At 42.9% G+C, this 23,905-nt stretch overlaps 1 protein-coding gene across 6 annotated transcripts in view; it reads right to left on the bottom strand.

Moving 5' to 3' along the window:
- Positions 1 to 23,905, bottom strand: part of DPYD (dihydropyrimidine dehydrogenase) — a 647,138-nt gene that overhangs the window by 437,423 nt on the left and 185,810 nt on the right. For all 6 annotated transcript variants that reach the window (XM_064147329.1, XM_064147330.1, XM_064147331.1 and 3 more), the window contains exons 4-5: positions 23,619 to 23,706; positions 9,069 to 9,230 (exon numbers count right to left, since the gene is read on the bottom strand). In XM_064147329.1, coding sequence (XP_064003399.1) covers positions 9,069 to 9,230; positions 23,619 to 23,706 — 250 coding nt within the window. The remainder of the gene's footprint in view (positions 1 to 9,068; positions 9,231 to 23,618; positions 23,707 to 23,905) is intronic.

Here is a 23,905-nt window from a genome sequence, read left to right as displayed (position 1 = left end):
AAAGTGTATTTGGTAGCCTCTAAGACATGCAGAGTTCCCATTTATTAAGTAAAAGGTGTATCTCTTTAATATGTCACCTTCAGCACAAAATCATCATCCACATACCAAAAAAAAAAGACTGGAAAGCAACAAATGGGGTAAACATAGTAGTGGAAAAAAATAATCTTTTAGTAAGTTTTGACCTCAAAACTAAGTATTTTACATTCTTGATTCATTATGCTTGCTTCCATGATTAAAAGGATATACAAGGAAGTTTATCAGTCAGCTCTTCCATTAGATATTCACCCCTGATATGATGAATGTCCAGCTTTAAGCTACCAACATAGACATCAGCTTCTAGCTGGTATTTATTTTAATGTGAAACACATGAGTGTATTTTCAATTGTTATAATATTTTGCTAGTGCTAGGAAAAAATACAGAGAATGCAATGAGTAACATTTAGGATCTGATTGTATTAGTTTCACACTTTCCCATTGGTTTCCATGGATATTTATCTGTAGGCTGGTTTATATTAATGTGTGGCAGTTTATATTAATGTTTGCCACTGGAATGGGCTGCCCAGGGAGGTGGTGGTGGAGTTGCTGTCAAGAAAAGACTGGTTAAGGCACTTAGTGCCATGTTGATTGGATAGGGCTGAGTGATAGGCTGGACTGCATGATCTTGGAGGTTTCCTCCAACCTGGCTCTATCATTCTATGAATATTTAAAGAAGAAAACAATATTCTGCACAGATTTTAATAAGAAAAAAGCCTGCAGCAAATGGCCTGTTAAGTAATCTTCTAGAGGCTGTCAAATGAGATGATCACACAACTAACTTCAGTTAATTGCAGTGGACAGCAGAGGATGGACAGGAAGTTGTTTCTCCACAAACATGAGCTAGTTATGAAAACGTATTGATCTTCTCTCCACAAGTCAACAGCTGAAGTTGTAATCCTGCAGACTTTGATGAAAATAGGTAAGGTTTGATAAAAAAAGAATCACACAGAATCACAGAAGGAGCTCTCATGTGCAGTTAGGACTTCTCCCTTTCTCAGGCACCACTAAAGATGAAACAAAGTTTTTTACCAGATAATATCCCATTCACAGAATTACAGAACTAACCAGTTTGGAAAAGACCTTTGAGATCACTGAGTCCAGCCTATCACCTAACACCTTCTTACTAACTAAACCATGGCACCAAGTGCCTCATCTAATCTCTTTTTAAACACCTCCAGTGATGGTGACTCCACCACCTTCCCTAGCAATCCATTCCAATGCCAATCAATGGCCTAAAGCAACTCATTAAGGGCTTTTCAAACCTACCTAACAACTACACATTCCCATTACCACAGTCCTTGCAAAAACACTGATCTAAGGCAAGGCAGCATCCATACCTCAGCATCTCCTTAATGCCACCACTGAGAAGGTCACAGCAACATCCACATTTATAAATGCCTCCAAAAAGCCAAAGGATGTTTAATATATTGCAGAGGAGTTTATATTGCTTGTCCAAATCTTAGCAAGTCTTTCAGAGTCAGCCTGAGAAATCAGAAGTCCTCAGATTCACCCCTGAACTACAGCAGAAGGCTTCAGATGAGCCTCAAATGTTGTAAATTATTCCTGTACATATCAACATCACATAAAAGAGAAAATAATCGAAAGATATATTAAAATAAAAATTCATACTAACAAACTGAGTTTTCTTTCTGCTTGTCTATGTCCTAGCTTCCCAGAACAAGCCTCCTATGCTGATGCAGCACACCCATCCATGCTGGTAATGGTGAGGCATCCAGGTAGCTATTCCAAGGCCCTCCAACTGCAGGAGCTGCAGCTCCACAAGAACCACCTCCTGACCTCATCTATGCTAAGACTGAACAGAGCTGTTAACATGCAATTAAAAGAGACAATCTGCGTCTGAGGGTGCAAGCACAACCATTCATGTCAATGGCTCTGGGCAGTCCTTACTTCCTTATGGTGGGTTGACAGAGAAGAGAGGTTCAGAGCCTCATCACAGCCCTCCTGCTAGACCAAGCGTTCTACTGAAATACTCTCAGGTTAGTAGCAGGTAAGCTTATGCAATGCATCTTTCAAAAACAACCCCAATATGTCCAGTTTTCTCTTCCAAGTTCCTTCTGCTGTAACAGCAGCAAGAATGTATCTCCAGAGAGGAACAGATCATGAGAACTGTATCTGGCACAAGAGTCACAGCACTACATCATCTAGTCCTTAAATATAGTACACAGCAATTAAATTAATACTTTTTCTATTTAGTCTGTGCTGCTCCATTCAGGATGATTATCTAGAAACTCAGGAGTCTAGTTCTGGGCTCCTTACTTCAAGAGGGACAGGAATCCCCTGGAGAGAGTCGAAGACAGTACTACTAGCATGCTGAAAGGACTGCAGCACTGCCTGATGAGGAAAGGCTGAGAGCCCTGGGGCTGCTTAGTCTGCAGAGGAGAAGGATGAGAGGACATTTGAGCAATGTCTATCAATAGCTGAGGGCTGGGGGCCAAGAAGGAAGGAACAGCGACAGCCTCTGCTCACTTGTGCCCTGGCATAGGACAAGGGGCAAGGGATGGAAACTTCAGCACAGGAAGTTCCACCTCAATGTGAGGAAGAACCTCTTGACTGGAGGGATCCCAGAGCACTGGCACAGGCTGCCCAGAGAGGTTGTGGAGTCTCCTTCCGTGAAGCCTTTCCAGCCCTGTCTGGATGTCTTCCTATGCAATCTGTGCTGGATTCTCTGGTTCTACTCTGACAGGGGTTGGACTGAAATATCTCCAGAGGTCCCTAACATCCTGTGAGCCTGTGAGAATCTATAGGTTCAGTGATGCTGTGATGGTTTGGGTGTAACCTACCCCCCCATACACTTTGGAAACACCCAAACTAGGCTCATCGACTCTGGAATTTGAATGAACCTTTATATTCACAGCTTAGCACAATATACAAGCAGATATTTACAACATATACAGAAATATACAAGTTAAAAAGTAATACAGAAACACAACACACCTCCCAGAAACCTACGTCCCCAGGAGGGGCTCCCAACCACCCTTCTGCCTTCCTCCCACCGCTCTACCTTACCCAAGACTTTGCCCTATGCTCAAGGTAGCTTGGAGGGTCAGCCAGAGGGGTTAGGAAACAGATGGATTAGTCACACAGATGGCAGGTTAGGTTAGAGAGAGAAGTTCAGCCCAAAGAGACAGAGAGCGACTGTGTTATCTATGTTTCTGTTCTTGCTCTTGTACATCTCAGCAAGCCTGTGAATGAAGTAGACATCACCATTGTTTCTTTTTCACAGCCTGTATTCTAATTCTTCTTACCAAAATATCCCAGCTAGGCTCAAACTAGCACAGACACCTATCCAGAAATGTAAGATTTTGCAGGCTCCTCACTAGTACAATGACCAATGTAATGCTTCTTTTTTTTACAACAATCATGGAAGCTGGTACGTGAGTATCTTGTGGGGTTGACAGTCACATAGTTCACGCTTCTATGTATTGCCACTGCAATCAGTATTATTGTCACTGAACTTGTGTTGCATAACTAGAGATGTTTTCTGATCCTAAAGTACCTGGGCTAAGGAGACAGATAAAGACATTAATATAATTTTGACCCATGCAGTAGCAGGCGCAAGCTGCGCTTGACACTAATCATTTATAATAGTGAGCTTTTTACTCCACATTATTCTCTAGATGCAACAGTTGCCGTGGTAACTGCATCCTAGCATACACATTCTACACCACCAATACAAATGGGCATTTCCATTATGTCCACCTGAACATTTAATTGTCAAATCCACATCTATTAGATTGATTACAAATTTCTGTGAGGATAGGCTGAACACAGTTGCAGGAGTAGATGGAGGGGCAGAAAGAAAAGGCAGGAGGCATGGCTTTTTTTTGTTGTTGTTGTTATGCTACATGCAAGACAAATATTTGATAATTAGGGAGCTGTATCTGCCATGGGAGCAGATGATCAGTCACTATTCAGAAGCACAAAGACCCATACGCCACACTCATAGACTTTCCATTTTAAACCCACATTCCTGCTTTGCTGCAATTTCATCTTTCATCTCAGCTAGCAGTTGTGGCTTTTTATTATTGCTCACTCTCATATTGCATCAAGTGCATGATCCTCAGAATAATTCCAAGGGAAAAAAAAGCAGTCTGAAACTGACTTTATGAACAATGGCATTTTCAGTAAATAAGTCCCTGTGGAACAAACTATTACACAGTGCATGAGAACAACCACACAGCTCTCACAGAGAGTAACACTGCACACCAAAATTACACAATTTGTTAAGTTGCTCATATTGGTAAAACTGTAAGCACACTTCACTGGCAGTATCTGAGCCAGCTTTTGGAGAAGCAGTAGTATCTTGTATTTCTTCAGTATTTTAATCTCTATTTTTGTACTGATTGTTACCTGCAAGCACTCATGCTATTTGATTTTTTCCCCCAACCATCCATAGCTTTGCAGTAAAATTTAGCTGAATAAAAACTTTTTAAAATATTACTTACAGAAGTCACTGCCTACTACTACTGGGTACTACAATACTACTACAGGATGATCAGAGGTCTGGAGCTCCTCTCCTATGAGGATAAGCTGAGAGAGTTGGGATTTTTCAGTCTGGAGAAGACAAAGCTTCAGGGAGCCCCTATTGTGACATTAATTTCTGCATCAGTTATCTTTTTCTTAGCATGACCTGTGAGAGGTCACGATGATCAGAGGGCTGGAGCACCTCTCCTGTGAGGAGAGACTGAGGGAATTTGGGATGTTCAGTTGGGTGAGGAGAAGGCTCCCAGAAGACCTTATTGTGACCTTTCAGTATCTGAAGTGGGCTACAAGAAAGCTGGGGAGGGACTTTTTAGGGTGTCAGGTAGTGATAGGACCTGGGGGGATGGATCCAAGCTAGAGGAGGGCAGATTTAGATTAGACCTTAGGAAGAAGTCCTTCAGCATGAGGGTGGTGAGACACTGGAACAGGTTGCCCAGGATGGTGGTGGGAGCCTCATCCCTGGGTGTTTTTAAGGCCAGGCTGGATGCAACTCTGGGCAGCCTGATCTAGTGTGACGCATCTCTGACTATGGCAGAGGGGTTGGAACTGGGTGCTCCTTGAGGTTCCTTCCAGCCCTGACAGTTCTGTGATTCTACAAATCTCACTCAATCTGCCAAAACAGGGATGTGTCTGACAGTTCTGTGAGTCCGTGGAATTGCCTGTGAAAGCATTGCATTTCCAAAGGTTAATAACAGCTAATTTTAACATTTGGAATACTACAAAAAATATTACATACTATGAAAATATTAAGGATAATGAAATTTACTCAAATTTTATTTTTGTTAGATTGCTCAATAGAAGTGCATAGCAATTTAGTATTTTTTTACATCTTGAGACTAATATCACTTCAAACTAACTGGAAACAAGGAGCAAAGCCATTCAGAGCTATTCATCCTCTCTGCCATTTTCACATCAATCATTTTTTCATCATTGTACTTTTCTAACACATTTCTAAAGATTTGGGAAGAAAAATGGCAGATATTTAGCATTATCTATCAAGCCATAATTCCTCTCTATTAATCATAGCATTAGGGTTCAAAGGAGACACAAATCAAATTTTAACAGATACTACTTCCATTTGGTTCCTAAACAGCACTGTTTCATCTACTTGACAGGAGTTTAATCTCTCTCTTTTTTTTTTTTTGTTATGTTTTGTTTTTGTTTTTGTTTTGGTTTTGGTTTTGGTTTTGGTTTTTGTTGTTTGTTTGTTGGTTTGGTTTGAGTTTTGGTGTGGTTTTTATATTCGTTGGAAGTGAGTGGGTGTGTAGGAGTGTGTGTACATAAGAAAGAAAGTAAGTTCATCCTCTGCAAGAGATACTCACTTCTCAGATCCAGGGAATGAAGGCCTGTAGAAGGCAAATTAATAACATTGCCTCCAGACTGAAAAAACACAGCTATTGGATTTACACATAGAACAGAGTTCAGTGTCTCTATCCTCATGTAGTAAACAAGAGTTTTGGTCCAAGCTGTACTGATTTTTATGCTTCTATTTTCAAATTTCAGAAAAATTGCAGTGGATCACAGAATCACAGAATGTCAGGGTTGGAAAGGACATCAAAAGCTCATCCAGTCCAACCCCCCTGCCAGAGCAGCATCACCTAGAGCAGATCACACAGGAATGCATCCAGGCAGGTCTTGAGTATCTCCAGAAAGGGAGTCTCCACAATCCCCCTGGGCAGCCTATTCCAGGGCTTTGTCGCTCCCACAGGGAAAAAATCCTCCTCATGTTTCCATGGAACTTCCTAAGCCTCAACTTCCACCATTGCCCATTGTCCTGCCATTGAGCATCACCCAGCAGAGCCTGGCACTCACCCTTACATCTTTCTAACCAGGAATGAGGTCTTCCTCTGGCTCCTCCTCTCCAAGCAGCACAGCCTCAGCTCCCTCACGCTCTCCTCCTAAGGAAGATTTTCCACTGCCTTCAGCATCTGTGTGGTTCTGTGCTGGACTTCTGAGGTCTTTCTTGAACTGAGGAGTCCAGAACTGGACACAATATTCCAGATGCAGCCTCATCAGGGCAGAGTAGAGGGGCAGGAGAACCTCTCTCGACCTACTAACCACAGCCCTTCTAATCCACCCCAGGTTGGCATTGGCCTTCCTGGCCACCAGAACACGTTGCTGGCTCATGGTCATCCTTCCATCTACCAGGACCCCCAGGTCCCTTTCCCCTTCGCTACTCTCCAGAAGGTCAGTTCCTAAATTACACAGATCCATGCAGTTCCTCTTTCCCAAAAGATATCCCCAGTGGATAGCTATTTAAAAAACAGAGAGCAGAGAAGGTTCAGTAACAACCATCAGAAAGGTTTAGCAGGTGCTCCAAGACCTTTGCAAGTGTCCTGAAGAGAAGGTGAGATACAAACAGCTCAGGGAACACCTGTAGCAGGTAGCAGCACTGTTGGCTCGTCTAATCATTAGCCATTGCCATTGAAAAGGGGGTGTGAAGTGTATGAATGACAAAGGGAAAAAACAGACTTGCAAACATATCCATTCACATTTATACAATCACAGAATTGTCAGAAGGTTGGAAGGGACCTCAAACATCATCCAGTTCCAACCCCCTTGCTATGGGCAGGTACATCTCATGCTAGATCAGGTTGTCTAGAGCCTCTCCAGCCTGGCCATATGTGCTAGTTTGAAGCTAGCTAGAATGTTTTGGTGAGAAGGACTAGATCATAGGCTGTGCAATCAAAACAATGGTGATGTCTACTTCGCTCACAGTCTTGCTGAGAAGTATAGGAACAAGAAACAAAAACATTAGATAGCACTCTCGCCTTCCCTCTCGCTGGGGCTACTGTCTGGGCTGCATCTCTAACCTCACCCTCCATTTTGGCTAACCCATTTTGCTTCCTAAACTCTTGGCCAAACCTCTATTCTTCCTTGGGACTGGGGTAAGGTTGAGAGGGGCAGGGGGAAGGTGCAGGGGTGGTTGAGAGTCCCTCCTGGGGACTCAGGTTTCTGTGAGGGGAGTTGTGTTTCTGTATTACCTTTTTACCTTGCATATTTCTGTATATAACTGTAAATACTGTAAATATCTGCTTGTATATTGTGCCAGCTGTAAATATAAGCTTCATTCAGATTTCTAGAGCCAGCTGAGATTAGTCTGGGTGATTTCTAAAGTGTAGGGGGGCAGGGAACACCCAAACCATCACACTGTAAAAACATACAGGGATGAGGCTGCCACCACCTATGCCAGTCTCACCACCCTAATGCTGAAGAACTTCTTGCTAACATTTAATCTATATCTGCCCTCCTCTATCTTGGATCCATTCTCCCCAGTCCTATCACTACCTGACACCCTAAAAAGTCCCTCCCCAACTTCCTTGTGTCCCACTTCAGATAATGGAAGGCCACAAGAAGGTCTCCTTGAAGCCTTCTCCTCTCCAGACTGAACAACCCCAACCCTCTCAGCCTGTCCCCATAGCAGAGCAGCTGCAGCCCTCTGATCATCCTCGTGCCCCTTCTCTAGACATGTGTCAGCACCTCCAGATCTTTCCTCTAATAGGGGCTCCAGAACTGGTCACAGTGCTCCAGGTGGGGTCTCAGCAGAGGGAAGTATTTTTGGTCTGTCCTATGAAGATTTTTTTTTTCTTAAGCTTTGTAAAGGTGCCTGGAATTTCATGGCATATTCATCCATATGATTAACCAAATGGCTTGAGACACAGCAGAGGGACACACTCCTTAGACAAGGACTGTACACAGATGTCTTTTTTCATGCACCCACCAATTACTCACACTTACACAAATAAGATACTTTAGATAGATCAGAGGAGGTGCCTGCTGAGACCACAGGTTTGGTACAAATGCTCCATGCCCTCAAAGGTAGTTAAAAAGTGACCAGTAGCCTCCATCCTTCTCCAGATGGGAACTGGAGCATCTGGGAACTGTACCATCTTGAATAACACACATGACCTTGTCCCATGTTAAGCCCAGCTGGACTGGGGAAGTGGTCTGGAAACCTGACCCCAGGTGTCTCTGGCTCTCCTGGGGGGGAGGACCCCCAGGTCAAAGTTCATGCCATTCCCAATTCCTGTCCACAACCCTATTTAAGAGGTCTGCTCTCACTCTCTTGCTTCCTGCCTCCACCTGTGCCACATCTTCCTACTGCTGCTGTTTCCATCCAGCCACCCTGCTACCTCCTGCATACAAGAACAAAATCTAGCTCAATCTTGACTGGAAAGGTCCCAGAGCACTGGCACAGGCTGCCCAGAGAGGTTGTGGCGTCTCGTTCTCTGGAGCCTTTCCAGCCCTGTCTGGATGTGTTCCTGTGAGACTTGCACTGGCAAGGGGGGACTCAAAGATCTCCAGAGGTCCTTCCAAGCCCTGACATCCTGTGAGCCTGTGAAAGCATTTCTAAGCTGCTCAACATGCTTACAGAAAAAGGATAATTATTCTACTACCCTATGCCTTTCTTTTATTACTACTAACTTTACTATTTTTTCAATAAGCCATGACCAAAGGCAAGCACTTTGATTCTATACACAAAGAATTATACATGCAAAGAATTGAAGACAGCTGAAAGTTCTACCTACCTCAGTAGCAAACTGCTGCAATCCACCAATATTAATTGGTCCCTCCTCTGTAGCATACAAATTGCAGCCTCCAACACAGAGATCTGACGTTGGACACACCATGCCGCAGGTCAACCCAAGTGGATTGTCAGAAAGAATCATTTTGGCAGCCCCATAGTAGTTCTGAAGGAAAAAGGAGAGGGGAAAAATAAAAAAGAAATCATCATATACCAAGAAAACAAAAAAATCAAGATGAATTCCAAACTGTATTGAAATTGTACAATCTCAAAACCAAATATTCAAAATTCAGTAGGAACTCCAGTTCAAGAGGGACAGGGATTTACTGGAGGACTACTAGCATGCTGAAGGGATGCAGCACTGCCTGATGAGGAAAGGCTGAGAGCCTTGGGCCTGCTTAGTCTGCAGAGGAGAAGGCTGAGAGGGCATCTGAGTAATGTCTATCAATATCTGAGGGCTGGGGGTCAGGAAGGAAGGGACAGGGACAGCCTCTGCTCGCTTGTGCCCTGGCGTAGGACAAGTGGCAAGGGATGGAAACTGCAGCACAGGAAGTTGCAGTTCAACATGAGAAAGAACTTCTTGCCTGTAAGGGTCTCAGACCACTGGCACAGGCTGCCCAGAGAGGCTGTGGAGTCTCCTTCTGTGGAGCCTTCCAGCCCTGTCTGGATGTGTTCCTGTGTGCCCTGCACCAGATTCTCTGGTCCTGCTCTGGCAGGAGTTGGACTGGAAAGCCACAAAAATGATCAGGGCTGGAGCAACTCTCCTATGAGGACAGGCTATGAGAGTTTGGGCTCTGCAGCTTGGAGAAGAGAAGGCTTCCAGGAAACCTTGGAGGGGCCTTCCAGTATCTCAAGGGGCCTACAGAAGGGCTGGGGAGGGACTATTGACAAAGTATTGTAGTGACAGGACGAGGAGTAACAGGTTTCAACTGGCAGAGGGAAGATTGAAACTGGATGTTAGGAAGAAGTTCTTTCCAGTGAGGGTGGTGAGACACTGGCACAGGTTGCTCAGGGAGGTTGTGGCTGCTCTCTCCCTGGAGGTGTTCAAGGCCAGGTTGAATGAGGTGTTGAGAAACATGTTCTAGTGGGAGGTGTCCCTACCTATGGCAGTGTGTTGGAACTGGATGATCTTCGACGTCCCTTCCAACCTAAACCATACTATGATTCTATGATTCTGTTTACAGACATTGCTGAGATCCACTCTCAGCCTTCTCTCCAGACTGAACAGCCCTAGGGCTCTTGGCCTCTCCTCCAGTCCCTTGTGCTTCAGTTCCTTCAGCATCCTAGTAGCTCTCCCTTGGAGTCTCTCCACTGTTCAGGGAAAACACTTATTTTCCTGTTGTTAAAAACAACTACCCAGGGAAATGATGAAAGAAGTTACATACAACCCACAAGTTCATAGATTCTCAATATTCAGCAGACACCTTCAGAAAAAGAGCAATTTGCTATTAGAACAGAACTAGTAAGACTTTGCATTAGAAAAATCTAAGGATTGTACATCAGCAAGCTCTCAGTGCCTGATGTTGTGAGAAAAGAACCTCTGCTTGTGGTTTTACACTGGATAATTATCTTAAGAGGGAGTATCAAAAATAATGCTCAGAGTGATCTAAGTTTCCTTTAGAGGAAGAGAATGTCTGATGGAAATTCTGTGTTTACATTAATGAAATTTCAGTGCAATTAAAGCAAACCATTTACATACTGCCTTTTCTTCTGTATAGTCAACTTGGAGGTTTACTGAATTGTAGACTTTAGTCTTTGCTTTGCTGCTCATACCACTCACTCTTAAAGCCCCACCAAGAACAGATTATGAAGATGGGCTAATGCTAGAGTTCCCTTTAAGGGCTGAAAGACAGTACATCACCCCTCAAAATCAACACGTGGCTCAACTTCCACAAAGGTTTCATCAGAGATGAAGTAATGCTAGGATCTCAACCCAGCCCTCTCCAAACTAGCCCTAGCAGCGATTTTAAACCAATATGTGTCTTCTTCCACCACCCCTTAATGCTTGACTCTCAACTCAGCTCACTCCAAACCAGCCATAAGCAAGATTTTAAAACGACTCCTTCTTCTACCACCTATTCCACAGCCTAATCATCAATGTTTATCAACAGTATGAAGCTGGGTTTTGTAACAAAAGCTTTGACCTCTCTGTTATAGAATCATAGAATCAACCAGGTTGGAAGAGACCTCCAAGGTCCTCCAGTCAAACCTATCACCCAGCCCTATCCAGTCAACAAGACCATGGCACTAGGTGCCTCATCCAGGCTTTTCTTGAACATCTCCAGGGATGGTGCCTCCACCACCTCCCTGGGCAGCCCATTCCAATGGCAAATCACTCTTGCTGTGAAGAACTTCCTCCTACCATCCAGCCTATACCTCCCTCGGCACAACTTGAGACTGTTCAGCTGAATCAGCACAGTGTTCAAACATGAACTTAGTCACTACAGATCCTATATGATGCCTATGACTCAGAGTCTATGAAGTAGGCTAATGTTCACAGATCTGTTACTCAAAGCCAATGCCTATGCCACACAGAGCAAGAATCCAGTTACAAGAGCAGAAAGAGCAGTATTAAGATCTGACAATATAACCAGCAATGTTTAAGAAGACCTGTTTGGAAGAATCACAGAATCACAGAACTTTAGAGGTTGGAAGAGGCCTCCAGAGATCATTCAGTCCAACCTCCCTGCCAAGGCAGCATCACCTAGGGTAGTCCACAAACAAATGCATCCAGGTTGGTTTTGAAAGTCTCCAGAGAAGGACACTCCACAACTTCTCTGGGCAGCCTGCTCCAAGGCTATGTCACCCTCACTATAAAGAAGTTTCTACTCATATTGAGGTGAAACCTTCTGTGTTCCATTTTGCATCCATTGCTCATTGCCTTATTGCTGCTGACCATACAAAAGAGCTTGATGTGGTGCTTAGGGCTATGGTTTAAGGTGAATCTTGTAGAGTAGGGTTCTAGGTTTTACTTGGTGATCCTGAGGGGTTTTGTCAACCAGGATGTTTCTGTGATTCCCTGAGATGTTGCTGTCACAATCACAAGTTGCTGCTGCTACCACTAGTAATGGTAGCACGTGAGAGAAAATGAGGAATGCCTGTCATGTTTAAGTGGCAGTACGAAGAGGTAGACAGTACATGCCACTATGCTAAACATCAAGAGATCAGATAAACTCTATTAAAGAGTTTATATAGTCTAGTCTTCAAATCTGAAATAAATCTTAATGATAAATTAAAAGATTGTCACACCTGGAGTCCAAAGAGTTCCACTTATCTTTGGGAGCAGCAGGGCAAGTCTGCACTACTTCACTAGTGTGCTTCAACTGTGCTAAAGTAGACACCTCTGAAGATAAAAGGGAAGTACAGATTCAGTCCTGACTTGGTTTTCCTGTCTGCCAAAACAAAAAACAAAATCATCCTGGGTCAATTTTTTACCATTGGTGAACCTTACTGACATGCAGGCCAGATTCCAGCATGAAGACTGGGATGTGGGCAGGGCTTCAGAAGCCTGACCATGAATTGCTTCACCTTTTTGTCACAGAAGCACAAAATCACAGAAATGTTTGCACTGGAAAAGCCCCTCAGGATCACCATGCCCAGCTGAGAACCCTGCTCGTAAAGTTCTCCCTGAACCATATCCCCAAGCACCACATCTAAATGACCTTTAAACATAGCCAGGCTTGGTCACTCCACCTTCTCCTTGAGCAGCTCATTCCAGTCCCTGACCACTCTTGCTGGGAAAGAATTTTTTCCTCATGTCTGGTCTAAACCTGCCCTGCTGCAGCTTGAGACCATTCCCTCTTGTTCTTCTATCACCAATTACCACTTGGTTTCTGGGGTTGTAGCTACAGAGGTTCAGAGGCAAATTACACCCCAACAGAGAAAGAGATTTGGTGTGCTGATCTAAGGCAGGACATTGATGCACGGCTGGAGAGAATTCCAGTGAAGGTGCGGCACGTAGACGCACACATGCCTAAGAGCAGAGCTACTGAGGAACACCAACACAACCAGCAGGCAGACCAAGCTGCTAAGATTTCTCAAGTTGATACAAACTCTGATCTTGACCTTGATTGGAAACACCGAGGTGAACTGTTCTTAGCTCGGTGGGCCCATGACTCATCTGGACATCAAGGCAGAGATGCAACATACCGATGGGTTTGCGATGGGTCAATTGACTTGTCCATGGACGCTATCACCCAAGTCATCCATGACTGTGACATTTGTGCTGCTATTAAGCAGGCTAAGCGAATCAAGCCCTTATGGTATGGTGAGAGATGGTCAAAGTACAAGTATGGTGAAGCCTGGCAGATGGACTACATCACTTTACCTCGACCTCGTTCTGGCAAGCAGTATGTGCTAACGATGATAGAGGCCAGCAATGGATGGCTGGAAACCTATCCAGTTCCACATGCTACTGCATGTAACACCATTCTCAGCTTGGAAAGACAAATCATGTGGAGACATGGAACTCCAGAGAGAATTGAGTCAGACAATGGCACCCATTTCAAGAAAAATCTTGTGAAAGACTGGGCCAAAGAGCACGGTATTGAATGCATCTACCACATACCCTACTATGCACCAGCTTCAGGGAAGATTGAGCGCTACAACGGTTTGCTGAAAACCATTCTAAAAGCCATGGGGGGTGGAACTCTGAAAAACTGGGACAGACATTTAGCACAAGCTACCTGGTTGGTAAATAGTAGAAGTTCAGTAAACAGAGTAGGACCTGCACAATAAGATTTGATCCAAACAGTAGATGGTGATAAAGTTCCTGTTGTACATGAAAAGAATCTGCTAGGGAAAACTGCTTGAGTATTTTCTCCTTTGGGCGAAGGGAAACCTGTCTGAGGGGTGGTGTCTGCTGAAGGTCCTGGTCACACCTACTGGGTAATGCAGGAGAATGGTGAAATCCAGTGTATTCCACAGAGAAATCTAAGTTTAGCTGAAAGAGTTTAAATTCAGAGTGTATAACACAAGCTGTTAGGAGTTTTCTGTTCTGGGTACCATCGGCGTCCAACACTGAAAGAATCTACGAGAGAATCTACAGTACATGAGCACGAACCCAACATCACCTGGGAGTCCTTGTTCTCATCTCATCTGTGAGGAGACAAACTGTTCTGAGCTTTTGAATCACCTACATCTGAGATAGCTGAAATGAAGTGTGAACTGAACTTGTGATATTCATCGGTGTAAATATTGGTTTGGATTAGATCAGAGAGTTCTCAGCAATACTCTGAGTGAAGTAGACAGGGGTGGATTGTGCTAGTTTGAAGCAGGCTAGAAATGTTTTGGTGAGATGAACTACATTAGAAGCTGTAAAAAGAAAGCAATGATGATGTCTATTTCACTCATAGGCTTGCTGAAATGTATAGGAACAAGAAATAAAAACATAGATAACCACTCTCACTTGGGCTGCTGGCTGAGCTGCATCTCTCTAACCTCACCCTCTATTTTGGAATAATCCACTTTGCTTCCTAACCCCCTGGCTGAACTTCTATTCTTCCTTGGAACTGGGGTAAGGTTGAGAGGGGTAGGGGAAAGGTGAAGGGGTGGTTGAGAGCCCCTCCTGGGGACTCAGGTTTCTGTGAGGGGAGTTGTGTTTCTGTATTACCTTTTTACCTTGTATATAACTGTATATACTGTAATTATCTGCTTGTATATTGTGCTAGCTGTAAATATAAAAGCTTCATTCAATTTCCAGAGCTGGCTGAGTCTAGTCTGGGTGATTTCTAAAGTGTGGTGGGGCAAGGAACACCCAAACCATCACAGAAGAGATGAGCACCAACCTCTCCACAACCTCCTTTAAGGTAGCTGTAGAGAGCCATAAGGTCTGCCCTCAGCCTTCTCTGTTTCACACTATCATCATCCCCAGCTCCTTCAGTTGGTCTTCATCAGATTTATCCTCCAGGCCCTTCACAGCTTCTTTGCCCTCCTTTGCACTGGCTTCAGCACCTCCATGTTTCTCATGTAACAAGGTGTCCAAAATTGAACACAATACTCAGGGTGTAGCCTCACAAGAGCAGAGTCCAAGGGGACAATCACCTCCCTGACGGACACAGCATTGCTGCTCCCAGCCAGGATGCCACTGGCATTGTCCTTTCATTCTATTTAGTCATTTACCCTGCTTTTACTGTGATGATTAATTATCTAAAGTATCAAACATAGTTAGAAAAAAATACTTTCCAATACTTGACAAAAACTGGCAGGGCAATAGAGCAGAGTTTAGTGAGTTTCACTAAGTGATGCTATATAAATCATGATATAAAATTGCAAACCACTGCATCACTACACAGTGATGATTTGCAGTATCTTAAGTGTTTAGTTACACGAACAATTTGTCCTTATGTAACCTTTTTTTTTTACAGGTGCAAACAAGTAGCTATGACTTAAAATGTAGAATATTCATAGAATATTCACATCTCACAGCAAAATTACTGACGGCTTGTATTTCAGAAACACAGGGTGCAGCAAGCTGCACACAAGTAGGCACAAGATGCAGACCTGGCAAGCTGGTAGCTACACACCACATGTTGTACATGAGAAAGGATCATAATTAAAGGGAGGCTGGCTCCACTAAAATGACAAAACTGCAGCAGGACATGGAATGATGCAAACTACCTTAACTGCCTGCAGTACTATTTTTAGAAGCTGAAACAATGACTTAGTTTGCTAGTTCTTTACAGATGTCACAAAGACAGCAAGTCCAAACCTAGAAAGTTTTTACATTTTAAAATGAGATCATTGTCTGCTCGTGCCTTTGTTCATAGAACCTTTTCGTTGTTGTTGTTTCCCCTGTGCACTTCCATAGATACAAATTAATCTAACTGCATAGAATGTGTGGTGGCTTCCTGCATCCAAATGTCAATAAATACTGCATTGCCAACTGAAGGAATAAAAACAAGCCTTAAACAGACATCAATAAGCAGTGGAAACTCGGCAGAGGAGAATCTCCACATGTATCATTTGGAAGCATTATATCATTTGCATGTAAATGAGACTGGTTTTTACTTGGAAAAAAATATTAAAACACATAGGATCAATACTGAGAGGCCAGAAGAAATTGCATTTACTATCAGGAAATGCTTATAGCATCTTTTCTTCCAATTCAATCAAGAGCTTTTTATATAAATTCATTATGCAGCAGAGTGTTTGGATATTGCAGCTTCCTCAAAAAAAAAAACCCAAACCAAAACCCAATTAAGAATACACTGATTTCACCAGGATTTTTGGATAGAAGGAATGCTTGAAAGGAAGAAAGAAGTGGGACTTTTCATCTTGGTTCAGTTTTAAAACAAATTTAAAAAAGGGCGGAGGGGAGGGAGACAGCAAAACAACATGGGGAAGTGTCACCTCCTCTCCTAGCTGATGTTCTGTAATGGCCTTACAATTTACTCAAAATATATTGGATTAGAATATTTTCACATATTGCAGAGCCACTATTTAAAGGCCATCATTATATAAGCAGCATTTTTCACACTGACACACACCAGCTCCAATCTAACAAAACACACCCTCACTTTATCAGCCCCCCCCACATCCCCACCTCAAACACCTTTTGAAGAAAACGAACAAAACACAACAGCAGCTTCTCCGATCAGACATATTCTATAGTCTAATGCTGACGATTTTTAATCAATCCAGAACTCTTTCACATCGTTTGACTCATGTCATCATCCCGGGCCTGTAATTTCACACAGTGTCACTATCTTTCTATGAAAAAGGATGGAAGGAATATCTTGTATTGTCATTTTGTCCTTTGTAGTCTGGAATGTGAGAGATTCCTTAATTGACATAGTGTCATCGCAAAAGTCTATTCTACATAATTACACTGTGGCAACTGAAACCAGCTGTCAGCCATTCCATTACACCAAGTACAAACAGGCAGCTCAAGAAAAGTCAGTCTTTCCAGGGCCTCAATTTAACACCATTACTGCTTTCCCTTTTTTATTAATTGATTTATTTTAATTATTTATTTAGTGGCTTGAAATATAGAAAGGTTGCTAACAGAGAGAGCTGAATAAAGTGGTGCTTTCAAAATTCTGAGGCCCCAAAGTAACGCTTCAAGATTAATTGTGATGTATATCTTTAGATAATGATTACCAATCGTCTAGCAGATTTCCAATTTCCACAGTCCTTCCTTGTATTAATAGGATTCCACTCACTGTATGAATGAACATGGAACTGCGACTCATGATTTTCCATGGCTTTGCAATGGCATATAAATGTCCTCTGTTAATTCCTCTAGCACAGAACAAACAATTTCTCCCACCTGTCATATTCCTACATTTCTCACCACCCTTTCTCCTCTACAATCTTTTCTTCATTTCATTTTCCCTTAGCAATCCCACAGCTTCCTGACTCATGCCTTCAGTTACCCACTTCTTACTTCTCATTTCCAGTATGTTACCATAAATACCTTTTCCATAACTCACTCAATCTCCAAAACTTAAAATTCCATTTTTAATCCCTTCATATCCTTCTCTGTCTTCCAGTTTGTTCCCTCTTCCCTGTCTCCCTTGCAAAACTTAGCTTCTTTCTTGAAAAATCACTAATTTCCTTTGGTCTTATTTACCTCTTAAAAGCCTAAAATTTACTCTCCCATTCCAAAACTTTCTGTGTGCTGTTCCAGGCATTCATCTCTCTCTCTCATTTTGTACAGTCCAGGGACAACCTTTCATCCAGAGGACAGCATGCTTTATTAGTTTAGGGAAGTTGGGATTTTGGGGTATTTCTGATGGCTCTTTCTTTTGTAAAAACCCTGCTCTGTCAGAAAACAGTTGAGCTGCCAGCTCAGCCCAGGCTACCTTCATGATGAAGGGGTAGGGGAGACGATAGTCTTTCTGAACAAGGAGAAAACTGCTGAATGTCTGTAATACTCCAAGATTTGAGACAAAAACATGAGAGCTGGTAACAGAGGTAACAAAGTGTGATTTTTGAGCACTGATAACAGAAGAGACACATCTGCAGCCCAAATTCTCCTTTAGAGGCTCAAGATTATAAAGGTTGAGTCAGTCCTTACACCTGTGTCACAAAACACAACATAATAACCCCATGCCCTGGCTGCACCAACAATCATTTTCCCATGCAAATACTCAACCACAAAGCTGTCTGAGAACAAAAAGCTCTAAGCCCATTTCACTGAACAATACAAAGTCTGAGCAGGTGAGCAGCTGTTGCTTTCTAATGGGCAGCCTCCTCCAGAACATGATTCTGCTTTTGAAGAAAAGGTGGACAGGCTGGAAGTGTTCAGGCTGAAAGCTGCCTCTGGGAAGCTGCAGCATTTTTTGCTGCTCTACAATACTTGCTTGTGCTAGCCTTAAACGATGAGTCTTGAAGATTGCAGAATCACAAAATTAACCAGGTTGGAAAAGACCTCTAGGATCATTGTACCCAACCTATCATCTAATCCTTCTAATTAACTAAACCATGGCATTAAATGCCTCATCCAGTCTCATTTTAAACACCTCCAGGGATGGGGACTCCACCACCTCTCCAGGCAGCCCATTCCAATGCAAATCAGTCTTGCTGTGAAGAACTTCCTAACATCTAGCCTGAACCTGCCCTGGCACACCTTGAGGCTGTGTCCTCTTATTCTGTCACTGGTTGCCTGGGTGAAGAGATCAACTCCACCTGGCTACAATCTCCTTTGAAATAGTTGTAGCAATGAAGCAATGTAGTAATGAGGTCTCCTCTGAGCCTCCTTTTCTCCAGGCTGAACAACCTCCAGCTCAGCCTCTCCTCATAGGGCTGTGCTCCAACCCCCTCATGAGCCTTGGTGCCCTTCTCTGGACATGACCCATATTATCAAGTCCTTCTTGCTTTGACATATCAGCATGGAGAAAGGAGGAAATAAAATCCTAAAATCACTTCTGGCACTCATTGAGGGTAGGGCCCAAAACTTTATCCTGCAGTACTTGAACGAGCTGTTTTGTTTGGTTTGGGGTTATTTTGTTTGGTTAGGTTTTGTTTTGTTTGTTTGTTTGTTTTTCTTTTAAAGAAAGAAGTAACTAAGATAGCATTTGTGTATTATAAAACAAAGATATAAACACTTTACAATGTAAAGAGGAGGACTGCAAATCAGAATAGCTGTTTGCCATCTTCTGATATTACGTGTGCATGATGAATTTCAATGCTGGTCTCTGAGAGACACAATTACAAACAGTCTGTATGAACTGAGAAACACTGGCTGGGAAGACACAATAGAACAGATTGTACCTTTATAAAGTGGAGTTGTAATCCAGTTTGTATGGAAAAAAAGAATGGAAGTTGTGGCCTAAGCTCTACTGAGTCACAGCACCTAACACAATAGAGAGTAAGCGGCATCCTTTTTCTCAGAGACGCTCAAAGCCCATTCAGTCTGGGAATTCAATTACCCTCTCAACCCAGCAACAACCCCTCCTCTTCTGTCCCTCCTCTTCTCCTGAGCTCAGGTCTAATGGCAGAACAACCAAAACAGCTACATGGTCTGTAAATATCTAAAAAAGCCTTGGGCTTAAGGGAACAAGAATCCCTGACCTTTTATGCTTGTTACAGCAATTTTACAACAACAACAACAAAAATAAAAAAACCCACATACAGTGGAGCTCTTAAATATCTGACAAAATAATTCAGTCTCAGTATACTGTTGTCTAGACACTCTACATCAATAATAAATCATGTTTAAATACTACTTACTGCTTACACAGGGATGAGGACAAGGATTTCATTGAACTGAATCTCCTCTAAAGTAGAAAGGAGTTTCTCAACAGAGTGAGAAAGACTCAGAAGCAGGACAGGGACTTCAATAAGCCTATAAAGCATCTCCCCATTCTCCTACATTTTTTCACTTGAGATGTCTGAATATTCTGTGCTTTACTTACATGTTTTGTCTGGAAGTCACAAGATACATTTGTGAGATTTTGGATTAGAAAATAAAGTTTATTTAGAAGGAGGTGACAGCAAAAAAAAATGTATCATTTTAGAAAGTAACCTCAACAACATGTAAAGCATTCTCAATCACGTGAAGTAAATACTTTTATGACAGTAACAGAAAAATATTCAGCAATGGTGTCAGACTGATTACTTCCAGAAAGTTTATAAAAGTGAAAAATTACCTACTGGTTCCTTGAAACACTTTTTCATTTGTCAATAAGAAGTTTCAGTAGTTTTCAAAAGCACAGCATTCTTGTTTTCAGCCTACTTTAAGAGCTAACGGGGCAGGTATGCCAAGACCCATAGCAGCAGAATGAAAAAGGAAGATCATCCTGCAGTAAGTAGCTATGGCTGTGGGTTTTCAAACAGATTGTAATAGGATGATGATTTCAGGTGAACCATTTCAACTTCTGGTAGCCCTCTCAGCTTTCACCTTACATCGACTGCTTGCTTGTCAGAAAGCAAGGAGCTACAATATCACAGAATCACAGACTTATTTAGGCTGGAGTGGACCTCCGAGACCATCAAGTCCAGCCTATGACCTAACACCACCACTTTGACATGGCACTAAGTGACACATCCAATCCAGTGCAGTGGTGTAAAAACAGTACATACCTATCCCTAGGGAAAAAAAATCCTATTGCAAAAAGAAACCAGAAGAATTTACTGTTAGTTTTTTTTCTGAAGAACAGAATTTATTATAACAGACACATTTTCTATCATAGGCATCAGAAACTGATTCATCAAAAGGCAAATTCAGCCCAGCAGACTGCAGCCCTCATGACAGTGCTGGGCTCCCTGTCACACCGTTTCTTTCCCTGCAAATGCTTAGCACATGAATTATAGAAGGCACAGCCATAGACATGGAGACTACAAATATGCAGGACTCCCTAGCCTTGTTTCTCAGCTCATGATGAAGCTCTTTACTAAGCATACCTGGCTGGGAGGCTTTCTCACTTCTACATTTTTTTCATAGAATCATAGAATGGTTTAGGTTGGAAGATACCTCAATGATTATCCAGTTCCAACTCCCTGGCATGGGTATGGACACCTCGCACTAGAACAGGTCACGCAAGCCTTCATCCAACCTGGCCTTGAACATCTCCAGGGAAGTTCTGGATGACTGTTATCCACAACCTCCCTGGGCAACCTCTGCCAGTGTCTCACCACCCTCAGTGGATAGGAACTTCTTCCTAACATCAAGTTTAAATCTCCCCTCTGCCAGTTTAAATCCATTACTCCTCATCTTGTCATTGCCAGACCTTGTCAATAGTCCCTCTCCCAAAAAATAGTCCCTCCCTGAAAAGATAGCAAGCAATCAGGTCACCCTTTCAGGGCAACACCAACATCCTAGCCAGCATCTGCAGCTTCCAAGATGATTCAAGAGTTACCATCAAACAGCCCAGCCTCTACAGGGCTGATTCACCTCATTGACCACCTGGCATATTAAATCTGGACATGTGAAAACCTCTAGAGTGTACCCACTGGCTTCAACACCTTTGAGGTAGTTTACTAATATTATTCCAGTATACCTTTGCCAAAATAGATCTCTCAAAGCTCTGCATTCATCCTGCCTTTGTTTTCTTTGTCCTGCAATGGATTTACTGAAATCAGAATGAATCAGATGTGAAAGTGATTTTCCTTTCTGCTGGGGGACAAAGGGTCATCCCCAATTCAGGAAGGACAGGGACCTGCTGGAGAGACTAAAAGGGAGGGCTACAAGGATGCTGAATGGTCTGCAGCACTGCCTGATGAGGAAAGGCTGAGAGCCCTGGGGCTGCTCAGTCTGCAGAGGAGAAGGATGAGAGGGGATGTGAGCAATGCGAGCTAAGGGCTGGGAGTCAGGAAGGAAGGGACAGGGACAGCTTCTGCTCACTTGTGCCCTGCCACAGGACAAGGCCAAGGGATGGAAGCTACAGCACAAGAAGTTCCAGCTCAACATGAGGACTGTGAGGGTCCCAGAGCACTGGCACAGGCTGCCCAGAGAGGTTGTGGAATCTCCTTCTGTGGAGCTTTTCCAGCCCTGTCTAGGTGCGTTCCTGTGAGACGTGTGCTGGATTCTCTGGTCTTGGTCTGGCAGGGGCTTGGACTGGAAAATCTGCAGAGGTTCCTTCCAAGCCCTATCATCCTGTGATCATATTTCTGAGGTTGTCAGAGTCTAGAAGACCCACCAAATTTATCAGTCCAGGCTGCTGCTGGTGTTAGTTCTTATGACATCCTCTGTTGCCTGTTCTTCTTCCCTTTTCTTTATTCCTAGCTTCTGTGTTTTGATAATTTGTTTGTTTGTTTTATTTTCCTCATCACTCAGTCCTCCCTAAAGTAACAGCATAACTAATCTTTAATAAGAAAATACCATTCTGGTAAAATACCTTACTGAGTTTACTTAGGAAACCTAAAGTAAACTACAGCACAATGAAAACATAAGAGATTGGCAGCTTCACTACTGCCTTGTACCTCTGAGGCTGGACAGGGTTGTGGGCAATCTGATCCTGTTGAGTATGCCCCTGCTGACTGCAGAGGTGGTTAGACCGGATGACCTGTAGAGGTCCCTTCCAACACAGACCACTGTGTGATTGATTCTCTGATCAGATTTCCTGCTTCACAACGCCCAGAAGGGGTAATAAGCAGCACCATGTCACACTATGTTATGGTGGCAAACAGGTGCCTATGATCATGAAAAGAAATGCTGCAGTGACAGGGGACAGATTATACATGAAAACTGTCTATATGCTGATGCTGGGCACGATGCCAATTACCCTAAACCACATCAACACACAGTTGCATCATAATCAATACAGATATCTCAGTATATTATCTTACTCTAACGTTTCTTGTTGAGGTGCTGAACTGTCTTTACAAGACACAGCTTACCAAAAGCAAGGTGACTGTTAAATCACACACAGCAGTGCTGTTGCTGCTGCCATCACTCCAGCTGTACTTTCCCTGGCCCCTGCAGCTGCATCTGTCAGTGAGACATGGTAGAGAATAGAATGTGGCCAGAAAATTGTTGTTGCACCTCCAGAAGGTTGTGAGTCTAGCTGGGCTCATGCAGACAAACGAATTGGGCAGCAGATGAGGAGTAAGTTCTAAAAGGTTTTAAAAGGGCAAGGAGTAAGTTCTAAAACTTCTAAAAGGGCTATGAATATCCATCCATCTTTCAGCTGTCCCAGACAGCTTAATTAATCTTGTCATATCAACTACACAGTCAGTATTATTTATTTCTATTTCTGACTCTTAAAAGTAATTTGCAAACCACAAATCAGAATAATATCTATGAGATACCATTACGATCATAGTATCACAGCCTATTACAAAAGGAAAAGGTACAGTATCTCCAAACAGAGAGTGCAGATTATTCCTGTAGCATTTATTAATATTTTATTAACAATATTAACATGTGACAAAGCTGGGAGGCTTGGCTAAGACACCTGGAGACTGTGTAGCCATTCAGCCAAACTTAGGCAGACTGAGAACTGGGAAGAGAGGAACCTGATGAGGTTCAACAGGGATCAGTGCAGAGTCCTGCACTGGGAAGGAACATTAAACTGAGAGTTCACAAAGATAAACGCTGAAATGCAACTAACGTTCTGTTAGTTCACTAACAGAACTGCAAGCAACTGTACTATTGCAAGCCTGATTTTACCTTGTTTGCAATGCTCGTAATGAACGATTTGATGTCCAGATTAGTTGGGCAACTCTTCTGACAGGGAGCATCTGCACACTTTAAGCACCTACAGGAATAAAAGAAAATACGTCAAGTCGACACAGAACAGAAATGCTGCCAATGGCATAAGCTTTTCAAGTTATAATGGTAGATGATAAGCCACAAAGGAATAATACAGAACATCTCCATAAAACTTCTATGTAAAACCTCAAGGTACTACATTAAAGAATCATAGAATAGTTTAGCTTGGAAGGGATGTTGAAGAT

Source organism: Pogoniulus pusillus, chromosome 8 (genome assembly GCF_015220805.1).
Source record: "Pogoniulus pusillus isolate bPogPus1 chromosome 8, bPogPus1.pri, whole genome shotgun sequence".
In the NCBI taxonomy this organism is placed as follows: Eukaryota; Metazoa; Chordata; class Aves; order Piciformes; family Lybiidae; genus Pogoniulus; species Pogoniulus pusillus.
This window is presented reverse-complemented; position numbering and strand designations above follow the sequence as displayed.